A 17405-nucleotide genomic window follows, 5' to 3' on the forward strand; every position below is an offset into this window, starting at 1 on the left:
TTCGTCGGCTGCGAACTCGGGGTCCGCCGTCGACGCGTCCATTGAAACTATACCCCCTGTTGGCCGCGTCGCCGTTTCCTCAAGGCTCGAGCAGGCCCAGACGAATCCTTGACTGCGTGAACCTCGTCACCCGGCCAAGCACTGACGAGTTTCCGCGGGCCTCTGCGAGCCCGCAAAGCCGTATCTGTTGCTTTAACGCTAAAGATACCGACAATTGATACATTATTTCACAATTTTTACAATTGATACATACCTATTTTTACCGGAACCGGTCGAATTACCGGTTTTTAAAAATAAGTTATATTTCTGTCGATTGAATGTAGCTAACAATTAATTTACTAAAGGCAATAATAAACGAAATGATTCTTAAGTAGTCATTAAAACAACTTATTTTCTTTACTTTCAATGTTTGTATTATTTCCATTTAAACTTTTTGAACTTAACTACTACTTAAACTTGATGAAATATGTGCACGTGATTAATGTCGCGGGTATTGTGACAATGTTCAATCAATATACACTGACAAAATAGAAATGCCCACATTTGTCATATATGCGTTGGCATTTACGTGTATAATGAAGTGATATTAAGGAATATCTAAATTTGTTTAAAAATTAAAAATTTTAAGTGGATTATTCAACCGATCATTTGACCGATATGGTAGTTTTAGTATTAATTGACCTACGTACCCTTCCTTTTCGTACGTCTCTAGTTGGATACCCGCAAAACTCCGCTCCGGAATGACTAGAAATTGAAGTAAGGGAAATATGATGATCATAAATCTGCTTTTCTTTGACAATGATATTTTCAATGAAATAACGTGTAAATTATTGCAGGGTTTATAAAAAATGTGTTGAGGAATTCATAATGAAATGTGCAAACCGATCTGAGCATTTTCGTCGTTTGAAGCTCGATTCAAGACTGCGCGGAATTTATCGTGCTGATAAAATTTCTCAAGATCAAAGAAATCTTGGAGATTTTGCACGTTCCCAAATGTGCGCGATAATGCACGTTTAATTTTAATCATCGTAATCGCACCTACGTGCATCGGTTATATCTGATTGTCTCTAATTAAAGGATTATCATAGAACTTCGAGCTCAAATTTATCTTCGATAGGATCGGTCTTTATTATTGAATTCTAAATATTTCTCTTCGACGTTATCAATTATTTGACGATTTTTAAATTGTCTCGCTCCCGATATGGGATCTTCAGTGGAACTACATGTAGACGTTGGAGGATTAAGAAAATGGATGTTGAGTATTTAATTTGAGAATTTAATTTCACGCACTCGTTATCCAAAGATGTGTTGAGTGCATGGACCTTTTATCATCTGGTGAATTCACATTTCGGAGATTTTAAAAATGATACAAAGTACTCTCAACTTGAATCGACATCTTCGTATCTACACGGACCGATTCAATCATATCGATTTCCCTTTTATTAACACTTTATCTACCAGCGAATGTGGAAGAAAATGGCGATCACGGGTATCGTAAACCCGATTAATTGGCTTTCGGTAGATAAAGTGTTAAATAACTGAAAAAGCCGAGCATCTCAAATACAAGTTAGTTTGATAAAAATTGTATGCCACAACATCATGGTTAATGGTCGAGAAAACATTTGCCACAATACCATCGTAGTTAATGGCCTAGGAAAGATATTTTGCAATATTAAAAATTGAAAAAAATGAAATTGCACACAAATTCTTATAGGATTGTTTTATTCTGTATTGAATAAAACATTGTTATTCCTTCCTACAGTTCTATGGAAATAGAGAGTTAATTAACGGAATAAAATGAAAATGAATTAAAGTCTTATTACATGTACTATTCTTGGTATACAAGCAGTTGCTTTCAATGCCGTTAGGTTACAAATGTTTTCTTTGACACTTATTAGTTTGTGTGGAGATTTAGCTTCTCGACTAATGTCCAATGATTGTTTATTATCGATGTTTATAATACCGGGGTTAACATTTAATAATATCAGATTAGACAATGAGACCATAAGCACCAAGCGCTCAATTACTTCAATTGGGGCGATGCCCAACTATTCATTGGCGACTCGTTGACCTTATATGTAATCGTCAAATTCTGGTTGTCACGATGAACGGAATCATAAAATATACATCTGCTTATAGTGACGCGCATAATTATCGTTATAAATGTCTAAACAAGTATATGAATATATAAAGTTATCTAATAAAAATTTGTAGATGCAATAGAAAAATCCAAAACCACACAAATAAATAAATCATAATTTAAATCGTTAGTTTAGTATAAAGCACACGTGCAAATATTCATTAGTAGTATTACACATGATCAATTTTGTGCAAAGATATTGTTATATGTTAGCTACATGTAAGAAGGTTGAAAATGAATGAAAAATATTTCAAACGAAGAATTGAATTCTAAAATTAATAGTTAGTAATTGTGGAAAGCTATGTATATCAGAAATAAACTTGCGTTGTGAAAAAAAATGTTATAATTCTTAAACAGAGTATCTTTTTTATTGTTATAAGAATTATTGTTAACACACACTCTGTTCGTCTATATTCTCTATTGCATTTGGTTTTAGAAGAAATCTAGTTTAATGAATCTTAGTAAAGAACACTCTATCATTCACTTTAAATCTCAGTTTAAAGTGTTGAAAAGAAGACAATATTTAAAAAAATAAATATACACACACATATAAGATTTCAAACTAAATAAGTATATTAAATTCATGTATATTTATATATTTCCCATGCGTGATTACAAGCGTAACTTTCTGTCCACAAAATATTATGACGTTTTCATTAAGATTTCTGTTCTCTTTTTGGTTATATTACATCATTTATTTCAGAATAAAGTCATGTTAGAAGTAATTGGTAAAGCAGGTATGGTAGGATAAAGGTGTGGAACCCAGGGTTAAGTTATATTAATTTATTCCTGAATGCATCGATATTATNGCATCACGTAATTCCCTACGTCTTCTTGGAAGATAGCGTTCACGGTGCTTATTTTTCTATCTTTTCCTGTATGCTTCACCATTTTGCTTAAAAATTTTGTGTCGAGCCAGTTCATATGAATAGTCTCGCATTTTCTTCACCAAAAACGTTCCGTAATACCGTGAGTACTCATTTTTCACATTTTCGCTCAATTTGCTTTATGTAATAGACCCTAATGTAGTACCAATAATAATTATATTAACTATAATAATAAATCTAACTTCTCTTTTGTAAATACTAGGCCACCTGACTACTTATGTATATCCCAATTAAAAATAATTATGTATATATAGAATATACAATAGTAAAATCCGTCAAATGCATAACAATTAATCTTTAAAAAATCGATTATTATATGCAAGTTATACTGAATAAATAATTTAATTCAGTGCGAGCTGATGAAGTAACGGTAGACGAGAGTAGCAAGAACACCAAGTGCGACAGGAATCAGCCATGATCTCCAAGAATCACTGGAATTGGCAATTGTTACATCACCATGCAGCAGCTACCATTAACAGGTTATAAGTTTAAAACTAATCTACATTACCATGCATTCAAATGTGTTTAAGGATGTATGATACGTAGCAAATATTTATGCTACGCAAGCTAAAACAGTCTAACTTTTTCTGGCACTCGGAAGTAGCTATGGGACAATTTTCTTACAGAAAAAAGTAAAATTACGTTATAAATATGTTACAAGAATACAATATTTTGTTAAATTCACCTTATGTTAAATATAATAATAAACCAGCATGAAAATTCAGAATGTATTAAATATAAATATAAATACCTGGAATTATCTTTTCCATTTGATTTATTTGACCAGTCCTCGCTTTTCTTGTCATCAGATTTTGTTCTATCTTCCTAAAAATTTAGAATTGCATGTGTGTAAAATTGTTAAACACCTTCAAATATATAAAGTGTTCAATGCGATATAGATATTTACTTTTACAAGTTCTCCTATTTGATATGGTTCCATCATTTGCCTGGCATCACTAGAATGACCAACATCTTCAAAAGCTTCGGTTGCATCTCTCCCAGATTGTTCCTGAATGACTTCTTCTCCTCCAGGGTGCTTAAGTTTTAGAAAAAAAAAATTGATTAAATTACGCAATGGGTTATCAGTTATGAAAACAGGGTTATAATTTCATCAAAGTTGCCATTACTTTGGTACTAAGATTAATATTTTTCATCCGATTTTTTAATGGGAAACATAATTTATTACCCATTGTATAAAATGACAATTATTTAATTTTAAGAATATTCGATTTTATGAGCATAAGTAAAGCAATTTTCTATTAAGTTATGAATAACATATGGTTAAGAAAATATTTACACTTCATTTGTGTCCGTAAATCATTCAAAGATGTACCCTACCTCATTAAGAAATTTTGTGACGTCGTAAACTTTATTATGAATTATAATCCACGTTTCCTTAGTGTCCTTGTGCTTGGCTACCTCCAACCGAGTGTACGTGTTAGTGGTAGGAGCAGTACTCGCAGTTGCCATTTTTACACTATAGATGATGAATCTTCCTATATAATATATTTAAGTAAACTTTATNTAAAAAAATGTATTAAAATACTTTGACAACAATCAGTTTTGTTAACTTTAACCTGCTTATTTGGCAATTCAACTTTTTTCATGTGTAGAATACTAAAAAAATAAAGATTAACGTAATGAATAAATGTAATTTTGAAATGTCTCAATCTTGCATGACAAATAACAAAATGTAAAGTTTAAGTTAAAAATAATGACTTACGTTCTAAATCCTGTAGCACAAAAACATCGTCGCAACATTCATTCCAACATTTGAAATATTTATAACTTGCAGCGACAGCAGCACCTAGACTCACTACTTCCCAGACACAGTTCACATACTGACTGAATAACATAACTAAAAGTAACAATAAATTTGCTCGCATATTCATACTGCCTAATGTTTTTTTATAATATTACACGGATACAGGCTAAAAGGAGACTTAAAAAATAAGAATAACCTAATGCAGAAAATTCAGACGTCTCCATAGAAGCCCCATAAGATACGGAAGTTTGATACTCGATAAATAGTACGTTCACCAACGGACGGCGGCGCTGTAATCAGCTCTTAATCTCTCTTATGCCCGATTTCTTCACCTCCTGCAGGAAAACAAGCACCGTCAGGGGGGTCTATTACATAAAGCAAATTGAGCGAAAATGTGAAAAATGAGTACTCACGGTATTACGGAACGTTTTTGGTGAAGAAAATGCGAGACTATTCATATGAACTGGCTCGACACAAAATTTTTAAGCAAAATGGTGAAGCATACAGGAAAAGATAGAAAAATAAGCACCGTGAACGCTATCTTCCAAGAAGACGTAGGGAATTACGTGATGCCTCAGACCCATTTTCATTAAAAGAAAGAAAGTTTACTAGTATGTACATACAGGTTAGTTTTTGTTATTGCGAGGATATATTACATTATTAAACATTGAAAACTGTTAAATAATTAATGCTTCCATGACATGATAAAAAAATTATATTGTTAAACATCTAATTATACTACATGTATGTAAATATGAATGTAGTACATATTTAAAAAATATAGATAGACTCGAGTCCTCTTCTTTACTTTTAACAACTTTCCTTCTTCCCGCCTTTCCTGTCTATAACCCACTACCTCTCAACAATTTTCGATTTACAAGGTATGTACCTTTATTTAGCAATATTACTAGACCGGAAGTGCTAGTAATCTTGTTCTTTCACATAGCGAATACGTAATTTGGCGAATAAACCCACGTGAGATGACAGTGCGAGAAGTGAGCGCTCTCGTCAAAAATCGTAATAAACGCCCAGAGCGTTGATTCGCCCTGGCTCAGCACTCACTTTTCGCATTGTCATCTCACGTGGGTTTATTCGCCGAATTACGTATTCGCTACGTGAAAGAACGAGATTATTAGCACTTCCGGTCTAGTAATATTGCTAAATAAAGTTACATACCTTGTAATTTGAAAATTGTTGAGGTAATGGGTTACAGACAGGAAAGGCGGGAAGATGGAAAGCCGTTAAAGATAAAGAAGAAGACTCGAGTCTATCTATATTTTTGAAATGTGTATTACATTTATATTTACATGTACTTTAGAAGTACATTATAAGTTCAACAATATAACTTTCTTATCATGTCATGGAAGCATGAATTATTTAACCATTTTCAATGTTTAATAATGTAATGTAACCTCGCAATAACAAAAACTAACCTGTATGTACATACTAGTAAACTTTCTTTCTTTTAATGAAAATGGGTCTGAGGCATCACGTAATTCCCTACGTCTTCTTGGAAGATAGCGTTCACGGTGCTTATTTTTCTATCTTTTCCTGTATGCTTCACAATTTTGCTTAAAAATTTGTGTCGAGCCAGTTCATATGAATGGTCTTGCATTTTCACCACCAAAAACGTTCCGTAATACCGTGAGCTACTCATTTTTCACATTTTCGCTCAATTTGCTTTATGTAATAGACCCCCCTGACGGTGCTTGTTTTCCTGCAGGAGGTGAAGAAATCGGGCATAAGAGAGATTAAGAGCTGATTACAGCGCCGCCGTCCGTTGGTGAACGTACTATTTATCGAGTATCAAACTTCCGTATCTTATGGGGCTTCTATGGAGACGTCTGAATTTTCTGCATTAGGTTATTCTTATTTTTTAAGTCTCCTTTTAGCCTGTATCCGTGTAATATTATAAAAAAACATTAGGCAGTATGAATATGCGAGCAAATTTATTGTTACTTTTAGTTATGTTATTCAGTCAGTATGTGAACTGTGTCTGGGAAGTAGTGAGTCTAGGTGCTGCTGTCGCTGCAAGTTATAAATATTTCAAATGTTGGAATGAATGTTGCGACGATGTTTTTGTGCTACAGGATTTAGAACGTAAGTCATTATTTTTAACTTAAACTTTACATTTTGTTATTTGTCATGCAAGATTGAGACATTTCAAAATTACATTTATTCATTACGTTAATCTTTATTTTTTTAGTATTCTACACATGAAAAAAGTTGAATTGCCAAATAAGCAGGTTAAAGTTAACAAAACTGATTGTTGTCAAAGTATTTTAATACATTTTTTTATTACTAGAGAATGTTATGAATGTTTTAGATAAAATTATTGACATTATATGCTAATCACAACAGCTATGTACTTACATTTTTCTTTATAATTTTTAAACATCATTTAATATAATTTTATTCCCATAAAATCATGTTAGTCTAATATAAATGATTTTTCATTTTAGATCTCAACAAAATGTTTAATTCACAGTTATTTGGACAACACATTGCACATGAAATTATAATGAGTGCATTACGTGGTCACTTATGGAATAACAATCCTCGAAAAGCACTTGTCTTAAGTCTACATGGCGTGCCAGGAAGTGGCAAAAATTATGTGACACATATGATTGCTATGGCTTTTTATAAAAACCATCATAAGAGTAAATATTTTCATTTTTTCAATGGTAGAAGTGATTTCCCTCAACATCAAAATATCAATGAGTATAAGGTTAGTAGTATAATTTGAATGAAAAGCGAAATATAAAATTAAATTGTAAAAAAATTATGAATGTAGCCTGCTGCACATGGTATTTGTTTTTTTTTCTGGCATGTTTGTGGTATTGTGGTACTGGCAGTCGTGCTGGTTGCCCTGCATGGTCTCAAGCAGATTGCGATGCACTTAGCTTCGGACAAAACAAGCTACTTAGGTGAATGACAGGCTTGTTCCCAAAACATAAAGACAAAATGTGAATGAAGTGAGAGGTCGAAGATTCTGATTGGTTCCTCATTTCAACCAGCACAATACAAAGTAAAAAAAAAATAGTACACGTTCAATCACCAAAAAACCTGCAGGGCTCCTAGCACCACTGCTTGTAGTGACATCATTTTCAAGCATGGTACCCAGCACAACTGTCATCGCTGCTCCAATTGAATGACCTAGCAAGAAAGCAAACACTATGTGCAGCAGGCTTTTCTTTAGAAAGCAAGTTGTTACAGATATAATAACCAGAGAATATATCCAGACTAATTAGGAAAACCCAAGTACATAGACATTAGATCAACCTCTGTACCTTATGAAGTAAAATGTATATATTCAATTAATTTAAATGTTTAACCGACTTCTTTACTATTATGTTTATTAATTTTGGAATCATAATTTAGTACCTAATGTTGCACATAAGTTGTCCCTGTTATGTATTCAAAATATACAAAATTATCATATTTAACAGGTGAAGATTCAGGATACAATTACAAATGCTTTGAGGGAATGTGAAAAATCTATTTTTGTATTTGATGAAGTGGATAAAATGCCAGAGGGTTTGTTAAACGTACTTGTACCATTCTTAGAATATCATTCACATGTCATGGGTGGAAAAGTATCGACAAATCATGCTATCTTCATATTTTTGTCTAATACTGGTAGTAGGCAAATTGTTATGCGTCTTCTTGAGCTTTGGGAACAAGGTAAAAAGCGTATTGAGACAACGCTTCTAGATTTCGAACGCGTAATAGCTATGGGCGCTTTTAATGAAAAAGGTGGCTTTCATAAGAGCGATACTATAGAAGCTAGTCTCATAGATCACTATGTGCCATTTTTACCAATGGAAGAGCAGCACGTAATGATGTGTGTGAAAGCAGCATTTACAGAAAGAAATCTGCAACCAACAAAAGAAATGATGGAAGAGAGTATGACACTTGTTACCTACGGTCCTCCTCCTCATTTTCTTTACTCCAATACTGGTTGCAAGAGATTAGACCAAAAAGTTGCAGCAATTGCATATCGGTCAGATTTGAAAAGCTAGTCGCGTGTCTGTCGGAGACTTATGTGAAAAGGTACAATGGCATAAATAACGTTCCATGGTCATGTAACGATTTGACAAACTTCTAATTTTATTAAGAAGTTTTGTTGGCACGATTGTCAAAGAACACCTATGGAATGAAAAATATTGTGAACTTTTGTATGATAATGTTAATTGTGTCATATGCTGAAGCATTAGTGTATCTTTATACATACACAATAAATATATACTTATGTACATTTCTATAAACGGCGCGATTTAACTATCGCATTAATATAACATATATGTATATATATAATATGTAATTTTATATTATAACAGTATTCGTTCAGTAAAACGCGGGTAACAGCATCCCCGTACAGTAACATCTATAGAAAGCTTTATAAAATATATATTTGAATTGATTTTTTATCGTAACGAAATGGTGGGACCATGTGTATAATATATGAGATATATTCACATAAGTCAAAACAAATCACATGGAAGGACGATCTCAAGGAATGGAATGCCCTAGAGTAAAATTAAAATGCTGATAGAGTCCAATTAATTAAATACTGTCTATTCTTCTTCGACATATTCTTTAGGGAAAAATCCAACTTGATCGCCGATCTTTCCTTTCCACCATCCTTTTGCATCACCTTCCTTACTCAGAACAACAACTCTGCAACCACGGCGTAAACTTAGTTGGTTGCGTTCACTCCCTCGGAAATCAAATAATGCTTTTGCCAACACTCGTCTGAACGGCCACAATAGACGTTGATCTAATTTTTCAAAATTTTCTGATAACGACGCTCTTTCATAATACTCTACGAGTTCGATGACACTTTTGAAAAAACGAGACTCGCTAAGGTAGTATAGATCTGCTCCCTCACTGTGTCGTTTAAATACTCTAATATGCTTGACTGCCCCTACAGCCCTGTAAATAAAATATAATGTTATAAGATATTTAAATAAGAAAAATACGATCTTATTTTATACCGATTATGTAAGAATGTTTTACAATAATAGGTTTTTAAGTAGTGATTACAAATTTCGCTAGCTTTAACTGAATTTTGAATGATAACATTTAATAAATTTTATATTTATCCTATTTTTATGAGATGTATGACTAATGAGCAGAATGTATTTTTTAATATTATCTACGTTTTCATTATTATATATTAAATATATTATTTCACGTTGTTGTCGAGAAATAGATTACTCTAAATAAATGTTTTAATCATACTCCAGAGATCAATAACGTATGTATCGTTAATATGGAACACTTGTATTTTAAATACTATTAAAACAGAGTGGTGTTTTTACTAAACTCCTGTAACAGATATTTGACACATTTCCTCAGAAATTCTTGAGATGAAAGAATTCGAACAAATTTTTGTTTTCTATTCCAGTGATGGGGTCAGAGCATTTTTGGAAAATCTTTGTAGTGAGATAAGCGTGCTAAAAGTAGTACATTATGCTTACTTGATGCTAAGAGCATAGTTAGTTTCGTGTTTAAGTCGAGGTTGACCCGCTGGTCGAACGCGTAACATGTACGTGCCGTCTTCACGCGGTTCCAGTTTATGAGCCGCTGCGTCTCTGCCCATTTCTCCGACGAACCACAATTTGGTTGCCAAGGCACGTTCATAAGGCGATGGTGGCGGTGGGGGAGGCGGTGGTGGAATAGGCGTACAACGCCCTGAGTATGATATGCATTGTTTATGCACCGCTAGCCGACATACATCACACCTGTATCCCTGCAATTCAGACAATGCAACATGCAACAAGATTCATCAATCATAACGCAAGGAGAGACGGGAATATTAATAACTGACTGAAGTTTGGATTCGTTCTCGAACGCACATAACACTTGCCTTTGAAACAAATTTAATACACTATTCTGAGTTTCGCTTACGTACGTTTTTCAAATATCTAAATATCAACGATGCGGTACTTTGAACTAATACAAATGCGTGCGATAGGAAAAGTAAATAACGAAACCTCCGAAAGCCATTCCAGACTTCAGGAATATTCTTGATGACGTCAAAGAATACATTACTTGAAAGATCCGTCCTTTAAGAAACTTGCCACATCGCTGGCAACTACGTGCGGTATCGAACGTCGTCAATCTGAATTTGTGATTTGTGTTACGGCACGCCGCAGGATTAACGTTATCCATCGCATCCTGCAATGCTTTGATCCACGTTTGTTTTTGCTCTTCGGTTCGAGCGTATAAAGTGTACGCGGTGTACGCTTGCTTGTGCACCAGTAGCCATTGATAAGACCATCGGGAATCTCTTCCAAGGGTCCGTCTTCCTGTATGATCTTCCAGCCGGTAATCATCCAATCGAAGAGTCTCTCTATAGCAATATTGATCCCCCTTTCCGGCTTTACATACCAACACAGCTTGCTCAAAGACAAATGCGTACCGTGCTTTCACCCGTTGATCGCCATGAGCCTTGACCTAGAGTACAAGAAAATTGAAAGATACAAATACATCAATGTAACAAAAATGTCCTCTTAATCCAGCTCTACAAACTTTGAGCTCCCCGTCCATCAGCAGCCGCCCGAAGTCCTTCAGTCGCGGCTCACATTCCCTCACGTTCCAATCAACTATCGAGGCCTGTATATCTCTGATTATATCCAACGTATCGGAATCACGTTTAACTTCGTTTATATATTGTGCTACGTCAACCATCACTTCTCTAGCTCTGCCCAATTGTCGGCGATCATCGACCCAGTCTCGTGGAGTCTCCTCCACCAGTTTGTCCAATAATAAGTGGTATTTGAGCACCCTCTGCATCGGTACGGACAGTATGTCTCGCAACTTGAACTTGCCGTTGTTTGCTTCTTGTTGGCACCTCTAAAGCAGGGAACCGATTCAATGGTGATTAGCATAGCTCGAGGTCTGACCTAACTGAGATTAGCGAACTTACGATAACTTCCTGGTTAATCGCCTCGTTACGTGCGCATAAGTCTTGCAACGTACTCTGGGCAGCAGTCAAATTTGCGCAGTAGTCTCCGTAAATGAGGAATTTTTCTCGCCAGTCGAGAAACACCTGTGCCAAGGCAGCTCCATTGCGGGCTTTCCGAAGTTGACTGTGAAACCCGACATGGATCTCCGAGAGTTCTTTGATTCCGAAGAAGATCTTTGCGGAATCCTCGGGTCGAAGTAACGCCGAAAGCGGTCTCGCGAAATGCTTCAGCATGCTGTTCAGTACTTCAGAATAATTCCTTTCTGTCTCCACTAGTTCCTGGACAACGTAATCCCTCTTCTCTCCTCCGGATATTACACCACCCTACAGAGACTTCCATTAGTAAGAAAGTACTCGTAAGCAATGCGAGTGAGGTAAACGAAATCTTATTATTGATACTTAACTGACGAAAGCAAATTGCCTGGGAATTAATCCCGGGTCGAACGAAGAGTGCAAGCTAAACTTTTGCATGGTGGAGAACAAACGAGTAGAAGTTGAAATTTACTATTAAGAGTGTTAACTAAATGTAATAGTATTGAGTTAGCCCACAAGTTCGTGCCGTTTAAATATTCAAAATGTCATAATATTTTTCTTAACGAGGGATCGAAAAACTACCGATCATTGGGAAGTTGTGCACAACGAAATTTCGTTAAATTTCACTTACAATACATTCATAGAGATACAAAAAAGAAACGGCACAAACTTATGGGATAGTCCATTAGGTCGATAAATATTCATCATGCAAATCGGATGACAGCTCCGTTTTCAGATTTCGTTGACTTTTCAGTGTAAGCAAACACCACTCAACGGTACTTGTTATAAAGACTTTAGCATTTTCTGTAAATGGTATAAATTTTTCTTTTCGATTATTGACAAGCGGTACTCTTCAACTGTTGATCTGATGAAGACGTTTGATACAAATTTATTATTTGTCCCTGAAGTGTTATTCATACTATCCTAACAGAAGTCGATTTAATGTTGAGTTGTTCGAAGCAATGTTTAAAATGTACCTTCTATTTTAATCGTAAAGTCTAGATATTTTTCATATTTATGTTGATTAACATCAGTACTTGATCCAACCCCGTATGGGGTCATGCGTCATTGAACGCATTCAACAGTTCTGGAAACGGGTCCGCACGTCTTCGGTTTTAGTTCAGATCCGATAGCTAACTTATACAAAAAAGGAAAGAAAATCATAGAAATAATAATGACCTGAGCAGCAGACGGGGGTAATGGCAGATGCAAACTACAAAGATCCTGGTAAATTTCTTCGCTTCGAGCATGATTGCAGTATGCTCCGTAACCATCCTCCGCGACTGGATCTTCGTTGTCCCCCCCATTGCCTGGCTCATCGCCCTCCCGTCGCTTAAATCTTCGACGACGTCCTTCGTCTTCGCGTCTTTCGAATAAAAACATAAACAGCCATGCACTATCAGCCATATGGTACAAACGTGTTTGTAAACTTAACCGGTAATCTATTATTATCAATTATTTAACTCCACTACGAAAAACGATAAGAATAAACGTTATGCAAAGCCACTGAACTGCGCACAAATCTTAAAGCTTCAATTGTCGCAATTTTCGAGTAACTACCCGGTAGAGAACAATTTTAATACCTCTTTAAGCTGTACAATTGAAATTTCTGTGAACGTTGAACGTGTTAAACAAATTATTTTTGACACTTATAATGGCATTTATAAGAAATAAATATTGGCAATTGAAGATTTTTTTGTTAATTACACGACCAATCATTATAAGCGATAAACAACTTCCGCTAGAAGGGCAGAACCATAAACTTAGTGTATTACATATTGGTACCGCAACAAAGTTTGCAATAGTTATTGTTTCATTTAACTTTGGTACTCTTGGGAAATAATCCGTAGGCAATATATTTACTCTTTTTTTAGAGACCTCTAAACGTCGAGACCTCTTAATGTCGTAACCGGAGTAAAGGATATTACTGTGCGTTGCAGATTTGTGCATAGTGCAGTGTACGCAACTAAATGCACGTTTAGGAACATTGCTACTTGAGAAAGAGCGCAAGTGCCAATGAGACGTTATTTCCGGACCATCCTGATTGAATTATGTTAAACGAAGGTTTTACGTAAACTGTCACTGCCGCTCACGGGGAATCATGTTCTCAGTGAGGCTTGCTACTTTTTCCGCAGGTCCTCTGACGCTTTAACTACCAAGACGCAATACGACATGTACCTCTTCCACGGAAGGCCAATCGTATTGAGGTGTAGTCGAAAAGTAGATCAATTCCTGATAAACTTGATACTCACCTAGGTCCACACCCCTAGGTTTTATGGTAAACGCCACCACTGCTTCCGTGGGGCTAAATTTTAACAGTCTATTAACAGATATTATTGGAAATTTATTCATACCCAAAAAAGTCTCATGGAAATGAACGACCTACATTTATCCATGGTTATTTATTCTACGAGTAGATAACCTCTGGCATGACAGAATTTAATGTTCAATAGTTGTACAAGGGGGGCGTAAATGTACTTGTACAAATTCAACTTCTTAAAAAGTTAGTAGTTTAATGGTAAAAATGAAAGAAACTCACCCTGCACCTGCGCTCTGTAAATTCTTATAAATATCTTCCTGAGATCTGTCGCGTCCCACGGAGAAGCCACTGTAATTAAATATCACTAGTGATCGAGCTGTCGTGAGGAAAAAAGTAAAGGACATTAAATGTACTTACGGAATGCCTTTGCGTCTCAGGTAAGGACAACTTGACAAAGCGGAAAGAGTACACAGTACTCGATGAAAGTTTGATAGGTCGAATAACATGGTAGGCTCAAATAAATCTGTGTCTGGTAGGCCAAACATGGAGGAGCAAGCAGACAAGAAAATTTTTATATTACGTAAACACAAAAATTGTGCCATTTGAGGTGTTTGATTTACATCCTTCATGTCTATACATCCAGGCTCTATGATGTTCAGCAGATTGCACAGTAACACTCCATCACGCAATGTATAAGCCAAGTCAAAAGCAGTCGCCGAAGTCCAATTAGCACGATGGTCTGCACGTAGTGCTCCACATCGTGTCAACCAATTTGCGCATTTGTGCCATCCATGTCCTACATCCGTTCCTCCATCTCTTCCACTCATTTCTCTTCTTTATTTTTCAATCGAAAAATTAAAGAGTAGACATAAAATCAGCCAATGCATGTACCATGAGTTTAATTGGATTTACTATCTTCTCCTTATGATAGTCATGAAATCTAAATAGAAGGTTCTTTAATTACTTGTTAGATATAAGTATCTTGAGATACTTCATTTTAAATAAAGTTATCAATTATGTGCACGTAAGTATAACATATTCAATGAAATTTTAAACAACTCTGATTTAAAAATTTACTTTTTAGAATTATAAAATTTAGTAACCTTTGGGAATATATTTAAATGCCAATTTTGATCTACATCATTACCACTGAAATTAATGAATAATGCTGAAATAATAATTACAGATCATAAATTATTATGATGAATGTTTTTTCCAACCCAATAATACTAAAACATTTTAATAATTAATCAAAATCTTTAATTATATAGTATAATACCTAAATATTAAGAAATAATTTAAATGTTCCCTATGATCCCTTGTATTTGTAATCTATTAAAAAGTCAGAATTTCTCTTTAATCATAAATAATAATTCACTACTTCTTATACAATAGGCTCCAAGTAATTTTATCAATACATACTAGCTAATTGTAAAAAATTAATCATCCCTAGCTATACTCAAAAATAAAAATGATAAAACATAATGGCTAAGTATTTCCTTTTGTTTCACAACTGATCTAATTATTTTCATGAAAACCTTGATAATAAACTATCACCTAAGTTGAACGAAAATTGTTTTACTTTCAATAACAGAAATTGACGTCTAGCTTAGTGTCCACGACTGGTGAATCATCAGCAATAAAGGATGCACGATCCGTGCTTAGAATATAGATTCGCAGATAACGGGGAAAAACAAAATCGGTAAAATCGTGACACACGTCAGATCCGTAACATGTTAAACCCTCAAAGGGAGGCTCGCGCAAGTGGTTAGATTGGATCTAGTACATATCAACACTAGCATGAGATCTTAAAATATCAAAACCTACCTCCGCACGGCGGAGGTCTCGCTCCGTTCCGACACCTCTGTATACTTCTGGAAAAGGTTACGTTATATCGTAATTCGATGAGCACAATCTCATCGTAACGTGATACGTCTGCTACTAACACTACTTAGCATAGAATATGCTGCCACGTAATTAGCCCTCTCAACGGTGCCATAACCGAAATCTTCTCTTGTTTAATCAACCATTCTACCGTTTTATCGAGATATTCTGACATCTGGCTTGGTTGCGGCCTCCATTTTGAATTATTGTTGATCTTCCGATTCAGTCGCTTAGGTTGGTCCAGACCAAGGACTCGATACTATAGAGGATTGCTCGACAGAGGTAAGTTGGGAGATTGCTCACGGGCAGGGTCACGCGATCGCTGTCAGTGCTGCCCTCGGTGGAGAATACGGGCGGCTCACGCACTTACCTCCAATAGCGGCCCAACTCAGAGATAAAGAGCAGAGATAAATTGGATCCACTGTATTATATAGTAAACTGGAAAACTCGCCACGTTTAAGAAACACAGCGAGTGTGTTCCAGAGAGAGATAGATTTGACCACTCCTGTAGCCTTGTCGGACAGGGTTCAGAAAGCATTGGTGCGACGAAGATAAGCGATGGCCGGCACTCCATCATTATTCCAACCTCCGAGAAATAATAATTGCTCTTCATTAAGCATGCATCCGTATCCCACAACCGCTCCTACAACGCCTCAACTTGAAGAGAACAACCCGTCCTATCAGGGAAAGGACAATAACAGGTGCGAAAAAAATTCTGCGGGGCAGGACAGTCCGAAAACCCGCTGATAATGATATGATTTACTGCAAAAATCACTTCAAGCCCCTATATCTCCTCAAAAAAATATCTCAGCTGCTCGTACGACGCCCTAGTTTGAACGGAAGAACCTTTCCTATCGGGTAGAGGGTCATGGCAGGTGCAAAAAGAACCCAACGGGGCAGAGAACGTCCGAAAACCTGCTACAAATGATGTGATTTATATACATCAAAAATTGCTTCAAACCCCTGTATCTCCCTAGAAAGAAAAAAAATCGTAGCCGCTCGTCCGACGCCTCAATTTAAACGAAAAAACCTTTCCTGTCGAGAATGCAGGCGGCTCGTGCACTTGTTAGATTTTTGCCGGGAAGTCGGAGCCCTCCCTGCGGGCGGGCCTCCTCGCGCTGTTAGGACGAACTGAGGCCCTGCCTCCGTGGGTCCGGCATCCGGCGGCCTCTGCAGGTCCGACTCCTGCATGGTCCAGGTAGCCTGAGGGAAGAAGCAGGTGCAACCCTCCATGGTGTTAGATGGCCCTTGACGCAGTTCCCCAGGTCCTCCTCGTAGGTGCCCTACAGGCGCTTCTCCGGTCGCTGTCTTGATGGCCCTGGTGCCTTGTTTTGGGTCATCCCACGCACGCACGCACCGAGTCGGGCCGTAGCACTTAAAATCTTCCCAATTTGGCGAGACCTTGAACGCCTAAATATTCACACTAGGTGAAGGAAATTAAAATTGGGCTGGAAAAGGTCCTA

General features: G+C 36.2%; 3 protein-coding genes across 8 annotated transcripts; 1 reads left to right on the plus strand and 2 right to left on the minus strand.

Moving 5' to 3' along the window:
• Window positions 1-58: 58 nt before the first annotated feature.
• On the minus strand, window positions 59-4545 carry LOC105703388 (cytochrome b5). Of its 5 annotated transcripts, none has more exons than XM_023431782.1 (5): window positions 4366-4545; window positions 3935-4063; window positions 3779-3852; window positions 690-744; window positions 59-198 (listed from the first exon to the last, which is right to left on the minus strand). In XM_023431782.1, exons 1-5 carry the CDS (start codon window positions 4495-4497, stop codon window positions 193-195), a joined length of 396 nt encoding a protein of 131 aa, XP_023287550.1. In that variant the 5' UTR covers window positions 4498-4545; the 3' UTR covers window positions 59-192. The 5 variants fall into 5 exon arrangements, 4 of the variants coding, with proteins under 4 accessions (XP_023287550.1, XP_023287549.1, XP_012287173.1 ...); XR_001104354.2 differs by lacking the exons at window positions 59-198; window positions 690-744 and adding exons at window positions 3369-3458; window positions 3536-3646; XM_023431781.1 differs by lacking the exon at window positions 59-198 and having other exon boundaries at window positions 441-744.
• A 2045-nt stretch (window positions 4546-6590) lies between these two features.
• On the plus strand, window positions 6591-9363 carry LOC105697059 (torsin-1A). 2 transcript variants are annotated; one of them, XM_012420035.1, is made up of 3 exons: window positions 6591-6892; window positions 7255-7520; window positions 8242-9363. In XM_012420035.1, the coding sequence occupies exons 1-3, from the start codon at window positions 6724-6726 to the stop codon at window positions 8812-8814; spliced, it is 1008 nt and encodes a 335-aa protein (XP_012275458.1). In that variant the 5' UTR covers window positions 6591-6723; the 3' UTR covers window positions 8815-9363. The 2 variants fall into 2 exon arrangements, with proteins under 2 accessions (XP_012275458.1, XP_012275459.1); XM_012420036.2 differs by lacking the exon at window positions 6591-6892 and adding an exon at window positions 6976-7038.
• Window positions 8879-16164, minus strand: LOC105697057 (protein vav). The gene is made up of 9 exons (XM_012420033.1): window positions 15886-16164; window positions 14476-14998; window positions 14338-14406; window positions 12978-13164; window positions 11727-12089; window positions 11330-11653; window positions 10850-11254; window positions 10276-10547; window positions 8879-9727 (listed from the first exon to the last, which is right to left on the minus strand). The coding sequence occupies exons 2-9, from the start codon at window positions 14883-14885 to the stop codon at window positions 9370-9372; spliced, it is 2388 nt and encodes a 795-aa protein (XP_012275456.1). The 5' UTR covers window positions 14886-14998; window positions 15886-16164; the 3' UTR covers window positions 8879-9369.
• Between the last annotated feature and the right edge of the window lie 1241 nt (window positions 16165-17405).

This window comes from Orussus abietinus, unplaced genomic scaffold, assembly GCF_000612105.2.
Source record: "Orussus abietinus isolate OABI.00-Male unplaced genomic scaffold, Oabi_2.0 scaffold162, whole genome shotgun sequence".
In the NCBI taxonomy this organism is placed as follows: Eukaryota; Metazoa; Arthropoda; class Insecta; order Hymenoptera; family Orussidae; genus Orussus; species Orussus abietinus.